The sequence below is a fragment of the Montipora capricornis genome, chromosome 10 (genome assembly GCF_036669925.1).
Source record: "Montipora capricornis isolate CH-2021 chromosome 10, ASM3666992v2, whole genome shotgun sequence".
Taxonomy (NCBI): Eukaryota; Metazoa; Cnidaria; class Anthozoa; order Scleractinia; family Acroporidae; genus Montipora; species Montipora capricornis.
In genome coordinates this window covers 20,830,772-20,838,271 of record NC_090892.1, presented here as the reverse complement: position 1 = coordinate 20,838,271, position 7,500 = coordinate 20,830,772, and the positions used below count along the sequence as shown (strand labels likewise).

The following is a 7,500-nucleotide window of genomic DNA, read 5'->3' as shown; positions in this document are numbered from 1 at the left end:
GATTTAAAAATGGAAAGACTCACCATAGAAAGACGTTTTTCAAGAAACAACCGTAGCGCTGTTGATTTAATATCTTCTAGTCGCATTACATTCCGTTTTGAAATTACAATTAAGAACGGTGCCTACTATTGCTATTGCGCACACATTCTGCGCATTTCGAGATACTCGGGTTTCCTATCGGTGATGCTTAATAATAAATGGATATTTTTGCGCAGTTTACTATCCGGAGAAAGTAGATCTTAGTAAGTACTCTTGGTATCCAAAAAGAAAACTGAGGGTAACCATGCATTTTTGAGAGATAATTAAGCTTCAATTTGAGAAAGAACGCCATACATTGCTCAGTATTTTAAAGCTCTTTACAAACATTAGTCATCAATTATGTTTAAAAAATGCGTGGTTACCCCCAATTTTCTTATTGAATTTCAATAACACTTGTTAAGATCTACATTTCCTGCATGATCATAAACCGGGGCAAAAATATCTTTGAATTAGTAGGCACCGTCCTTAAAAGGCTTGATGTAAGGTTTATGAATAAGCAGAAGGTGACTAAGCTGGGGTCGCTAAAATTACGTTTACCCAATAGTGACTAAGATGGGGTCTATAATTGGCTATAAAATAGACTATAAAGGGGAAAGGGTTCTGAGAGGCCATCGGGCACACACCCAGCGAAAACTGACCCAAGCACCCCCCTCCGGGGTTTAAAGGGGCTATGTCATGAAAGCGACTGGAAACTGGCAACCAAATCAAGCGAAACAGAAGAATCACTACTTAGAATACTGAAAGAAGGTGTTGAATAGACAAGAAAATACAAAAGGAGGCAGGGATGGGTAACAATGAAGAAGAGTAACATGGATTGTGATTGGTGTTTTTGAAAACTTACCCTGGTCCCAGAGGTTTTTCTTGAGGCCGCGAGAGAGCCGTGAAGCGGTGAAGACGAGTCGCGAAGCGGCGAGAAGAGAAAAACCTCTGGTTACCTTGGGCTTGAATCTCATTTTCATGCAGACGCCAGCTGTCAAACGCGTCAAATTGATAATTACAGAGGGGACCGATGGCAACTTAGCAATCACACATCCACTCTGTATTACCAGTCAAACGAACTAACACGATAGTATGTACATCTTATTAGATGTTTTGGTGGGTAGTATTGCTGGGTATTTTACGACTGAGAAATAGTCAGCGATACTACACGCCAAAACATCTAATAAGCTATTTATTATCTAACTTTTTCACACTAAATCAGTTTTAGCAAGCGAATGGGTCCTTTGCAGCTGGTGATCACATGGTACAAAACCGCCATACTGGTGAGCAAATTGCGCATTGGGCCATCCAAAACAAAGCAAGTTAATTTAAATTTTCTCATTAATGTTAATTTAAATGTCCCAGTGCGCAATTTGCTCACCAGTATGGCGGTTTTTGTACCATGTGATCGCAAGGTGCAAAGGGCCAGTTGTAAACAACCAAGAACGGGTGACAGATTTGTGCGTGACAAGCGCGGGGAAAACGTCAGCACCTAAACTAGTCAAACCGGTTCTCTACTGTACAATAACCAAGTGTAGTAACTGTGCATTACCGTGGAATATTTGTACTCGTTTCATGCGTTTTCTGTTCAATAACTAATACAGTTGGATAATATTAACTGCTTAATAACCGAGAGTGAGGTCGTTACAGCAAAATCTCAAACTGAGGCCTTGCCGTATTGACCGAGCGACAGCGATTTGAGATTTTGCTGTAACGACCGCACGGTCGAGGTTATTAATAAGGTTATTATATGGCTAACAGAACGGTTATAAAAAAGACAAAACTACCTTGCAACATTTCTATAATCGACCCTTGGGCATAACGGGAGAATAATGCCCTCGAGCTTAGCTGCTCTTAGCCAATCAGAGCGCGCGTTATATCTGCTGAAATGAAGGCAACTAGAGTGCTAATGGAGGAATTCTCAGCACTTACGTTACTGCCGCAGTAGCATTCATTGCCCCATTCCAAGCCTGCGTATTTGAATCCTTCGATTTGACAGCGGCGGACGCACTTTACCGGGGTCATACCTACAAATTTGAAAAATTTATCAAAAAGGCGTAAGGTACCACCAAAAAGTGATAATTTTGTAGTCACTAGCCACATGCCTCAAAACATTAATCGAAAACCATTCAATTGAATTGCCGGCTCACGCACACAATAGCTCAGCTATGCATGTGAATAAAGGCTGACTCGAAACTTTGATGTGATTTATGTTGACGGTTGCAAGAACCTGCACTGAAAGAACTAGACGATACACGTTCGCGTTTTTTCAAGCTTATTTCGCTCTCGACATGACGTCAATATTCCCAACGTTGAGAAATTTGTGGCAGCGTTCAGTACAAAATCGTTGCCCCAACAACCCTAGCAGTTATACTTTCTTCGTTTTCCAGATTAATGCAATAAGAAAATCATTAGACATAAATCTGACTGCAACTCTAATAAAAAAACACAAACGCGCGCAAACGCGCATGCTGTGCAAAAAAAAAAAAAAAAAGCAACAGCAACACACACCTTTCACAATACTTTGTCAACAACGGCTGTAACGAATAACGAATAAAATTCTTGTAACTTACTTGGCGATTTGAACTCGAGGGTCATCGCATGATCGTTGGTGTCTTTGTAACAGCCGACATAGGCATCATCTGATAAAGAAAAAAAAGTTGACCGTTAGCTACTACGTGTACCGGGAATACGCGATATGGGACAATTAGTGTAACTGCGAGCGCGTGTTCGATTTGAAATCACAAATATGATTTCAGACCAAACTTGCACGACACGAAGTTCAATTACCACTTTTTTACATCCATTTAGAAAACGCAATTATTTCATCACTAAAATACAGGATTTTAGTCAGTACCAATATTTTATTGATCCAGTTGGGAACAAAAGTTGCAAAATTCGCCACACGATGGTTTTCTTTGTCTTTCATTTTCTTGCCATTTGATTGGTGACCTTAAACAACGCGTTTTGTCAAAATTCTGATAATTTCCAAAACGCAAGTGAAATTATTTCCTAATTTCACGAGAAAACCATTTGATTACCTTTTAATGTCGTGGGTGACAAATTACGCTCACAACCGTAATTGTAAAATCGCTCGAGTACTTTATCCAACTGCTCGGGAAGAATCATCTCCAGGTTTTTCTCAAAGCTATTTTCGTCACACCACTTCTCAAAAACTCTCACCCAGTTAATTGTGCTCTTTCACGTATTTAAATTTTCTGCCGCTTCTTTTAATTTCGTAACTTCTTCAATGGTCACTGTGTTAAATCTAGACGCCATCTTGGCTCTGATCGAGATACAAGAGATGTTACCATGGCAATTTTGTAATTTCACATGTGAAATTATAAATTAACGCTGAAATTTCGCGCCTAAATTAAGGAGTAATTTGTCACCCATGATATTAATTAAGAAACAATTGCTTAAATTATTCAGATAAGTGCGAGGATCACTTCTCTCTTTCACAAACTTGAGTTTATTGGTTTTAATGACGTTTCTCGGGAAGGAAGATTAAGTGGAGTAAATTGCTACAATCTTGGACAAAACTCGTTGGGAAAATGTGACGCTCTAATTGTCTGTGTGATAAAGATTAAATTCTGCCAACTTCCCCCCCCCCCACCCTATTCCAATGTTGGTTGAAACAACGACTAAAGGCTTGCACAGTATTTTGCATCACATTATCAACATTGGTATTGGGGAGGGGGGGGGGGAGGGGTAAGGACCTATATATTTTTTCAGTGGGTGCCAAATGATTTGCCCAAGATTGTAGCGATCTTCTGCGAAGGCAATCATTGCAAAGAAATACCCTTTGTTTCTCTTGGTAAATTTGAAATCTCCCCTGGATTTGTCCTTCGGATACAACACTACTAGTACTGCCAGGATTTTTCTCTAAATGTCACTCGACATATCATTTTCGCGTATCACAAGTACAAGAACACAAAATTATTCGATACCAGCTGGTTTCGTTTCTTTTCAAACGGAAAATAGGACTGAATACAAGAAAGCGTTACCCGAGCAGATCACCCCAACATCTTCCTGGTGAGAACAGGAGGTGATATCCCAACCGCGATGTTGGCATTCTACTAAAGCAGTTTCTTTTCCATTGCAATTGACTCGATCTAGCCACAAGCGACCGACTCCAGGTCCAAAACTCTGCAGAAACTTTCTAACGCTTGTAAAGCCAAGCTCGTTGCAGACCACTCGGGCATTATTTGTGGTCCAGCCGTCGTCACAGACTGTGCCCCATTCTCCCTGGTGAAACACTTCGACACGTCCCTCCTTTTCGGAGCTACCACCACGAAGTCTAATGTTTCCCTCTGCGGTTCCTGTCGCTGTTGATCAAATTTAAACAACACGTTATCTCAAAAAAAAAAAAAGATCACTCAAAGCAGACTTGTATTCGTTTACAGCTCGAGTGGTTTAAGTAAATTGATGATAAAGCAGTTTTAATTGGGTGTAGAAATAAAATCCCTCAGCACAAAGACACTTGTACTTGTTCACATCTCTAGAAGTTGAGTGGGTGATAAAGCGGCAGATTTCAAATGCGCGTCGAATGGAGTTCCGCGTTATTTTGACTCTGTATAAGGGGGTGTTTACATGATACCGCGGAGACTTTCGTCCCGGACCCAGAATTTCATTCCGCTACGAAATCCCGCAACAGTTTCCGATGTAAAGGAAGAACAGCCTCTCGTATTGGTTGGACCTTGACCCTGGACAGGAACGGGTAGTGCATGCTCTCGCGCCGGGACGAGTTTTCTCATGTAAACAAGCCAATACTACGCGTGCATGGTAGATTTCTCAATGACTCCGATAAAGGTGCAAAGATTCCGAGGATTTCGAGGAAAATAGCGATATTTACCATTTTGAAAACGAACAGAGACCCATGGAGGAATATAGAAACCGACTAACGGTCGACTACGGAACCAACTCCAGCCGCACCTACTCTTCCAAAAACGGAGGGGAATTTGCTTCCCCGAGTAATGAAATCTAAAAATGGTTAAACTTTCTATTCTTACAGGAATGACGATAAACCAGAAACCGCGTCTCACAACCCTTGCTCATTAGATGCCTTAGAACGTTAAAGTACTACTATGACCAAAAAAATTAATTTTTAATTCTATTTGGATTTCAAAACATTGTTGGTAACTCAGCAGTAAGTGACCCAAGTCTTAAACCATGATTTTAAAAAGACACCTGTTAAAAGTCTTGAGAGAGCTGGATCCCTGCGTTTGTTCGCGGCTGAATTGATATGCAGCACGGGAGTTTCGGGCCTTCAAACTTTTAAACTCGTGTTTTGCATACAGAATAAGCTGCGTTACACGCTGAAATTTTAAGCTAGTGAGTAAATGACGTCACTTTTCCCTAGATCCAACTCCCTGAGGTGCAGTCAGTCAGTCTTGAACGGAAGTAATGGCGGACCGTGAAGAAGAAAACTCCACTCAAAGTAAACAACCTTTGGATAAAAATGAACGCTCAAAATTTTCCCTGTCAAGTGTTAAGCAATCACACTTAAAAAATCTGAAGAAACAAAAACAAAGTGATTTTTTATCGTAGTAACACTTAAATGAACCCACACACTGCTCGCAGAAAATAGGGCACAGATTTCTTGCCTTTTGCCAGCAGGTATGGAGGACCACTTACATAAACAGAAAGAGACGTTAATATGAACGGAATTGAATTTTTATGCTTTTACAACAAACAGCAGCTCGCCCGCCACGCGTCGTTTGTCGTTTGACGCGAAAACGCAAACTTACGGCTCTCATTCACTGAAGTTGTGGCCATGTCTTTTAACAGAAACAAACAAAATTCAGAATACTGCAACGCGACTTGTGATGGGAATAAAGAGATCAGATCATGTAACGCCTCTACAGAAGACTTTGCACTGGCTCCCAGTTAAGAAGAGAATTGAATTAAAGATTCGTCTTGCAAATTATAATACCATACATGACCAGTCAGAAATGTAGTTTTCAATGTAGTTTTCCGATTTTCATTTCTTTTCGTTTCTGCTGTTCCCCTGTTTTCACTCAGATAGTCAACCGGGTGTCTCTGTCATTGTTGTTGCTGTTAGAGTTGTTATGTCTTATTTTCGTTTTCACGGTGAGCTTTTTCTATACCCTCTTAGTCTAAATAGTCCGCCTGGAAGAGAAAACCTGACTGCAGACTGCGATGGTCGCTTCACATAGCTTGTAAACCTAAAATGAGTGCTGTTGTTGGTGTTGTTTTGTAAAAATTCCTGTGCGCTTACCCATCCGCGATTGCAACTCAAATTTCATAACGTCGATTGAAGACTTCACTTTTTAATAGCGGAGCTCCGCGCGCGCGGAGCACCATAGCTAAGAAAATACTGGTATGACGTCCTTTGCGTTAATTTTTGATTTCAGTTTACAGTGTCCCAAATAAGTGCTTTAGCGCTAGAACGACTAGAGACTTAAATAAAGACTCAATGACCTTACCCGAGCATGTAACGCCAGCGTAACCATCGCTACAAGTTCCGCTAGTCCAGTCTGTTATACAGTCTGCTATGGTAGTCTCATTGCCTATGCAGTGTACATTCTTCAAAGCCCTCTGGTTGTGTTTTGGAATTTTACTTATAATTTCATCAGCACCGGTATACCCAAGTTGCCGACACGCCACAAATGCATCATGGATATCCCAAGAGTCGAAACAGATGGCTTCCCAGGAGCCAGCATAGTATATCTCGACTTGTCCACTGCGAGATCTGTTACTGGAGCGCAGCCTTATGGCTTTGGTTGTCCTTCCCTTATCTTGTTGGAGGAAACAGAAAGGATAAATTTACTTCACGAAAGATAAAATAAGCATAGCCCATATGCGCTTTTTTTTTTTTTTCATTTTCCCTGAAATTAGTTGGAAGCCCCTAACTGGTGTAAAATTTACGCGAAAGCGCGGTGGCTTCTGTCGGGTTTAGGAAACCCTAACTAACCGTTCCAATTGGCAAATGGAACTTCCCAAAACGAGAGCTGGGAATTTTGTTGAATGAAAATGGCCCATAATTTCTTCAAGTCTTGCTTTACAACCATGACACATACAACCAACGAGTTTTGATCACAGGTAAGCCAGGATTGATGCTAATCGGGCTACGAAGGTCTTGGCCTTTACTAGCAGTGTCCAATTCAGGTGCCGCCTAATGGTGAGGGCGCTTGCCTTGAGATCCGGAGATCCCGGGCTCAAGACCCGTTCTGATCACTCGTTGAATTTGATCCTGGTAGTCCCTGGTTTTACTTCTCAGCAGCACTAGTAAATAGCCAACTGATTCGCCTCCGGCCAGGCCTTGGTTGTTCAAAAGGTGGATAACGCTATCCACCGGATAAATCACTATCCAGCGGATAGCGCTATCCACCCTTGGAACAACTGGCACCAGATGGGACATTTAAATGGCACTCTTGTTCTGTTCTGTAGTTTCACTGATTGTATTTCATTGGCCCCGGCCTGAAAAGCCCCTATGGGGAGTGGTCAATTAAGTACGTA

The 7,500-nt window shown here is 41.4% G+C and overlaps 2 protein-coding genes across 2 annotated transcripts in view; both read right to left on the bottom strand.

Annotated features, from left to right (window-relative positions):
* Positions 1 to 7,500, bottom strand: part of LOC138022204 (organic cation/carnitine transporter 2-like) — a 205,840-nt gene that overhangs the window by 177,822 nt on the left and 20,518 nt on the right. The window lies entirely within an intron of this gene.
* LOC138020408 (deleted in malignant brain tumors 1 protein-like) overlaps positions 1 to 7,500 on the bottom strand; it is a 55,039-nt gene that overhangs the window by 36,292 nt on the left and 11,247 nt on the right. The window contains exons 6-9 of the mRNA XM_068867399.1: positions 6,468 to 6,779; positions 4,026 to 4,346; positions 2,592 to 2,660; positions 1,951 to 2,045 (exon numbers count right to left, since the gene is read on the bottom strand). Coding sequence (XP_068723500.1) covers positions 1,951 to 2,045; positions 2,592 to 2,660; positions 4,026 to 4,346; positions 6,468 to 6,779 — 797 coding nt within the window. The remainder of the gene's footprint in view (positions 1 to 1,950; positions 2,046 to 2,591; positions 2,661 to 4,025; positions 4,347 to 6,467; positions 6,780 to 7,500) is intronic.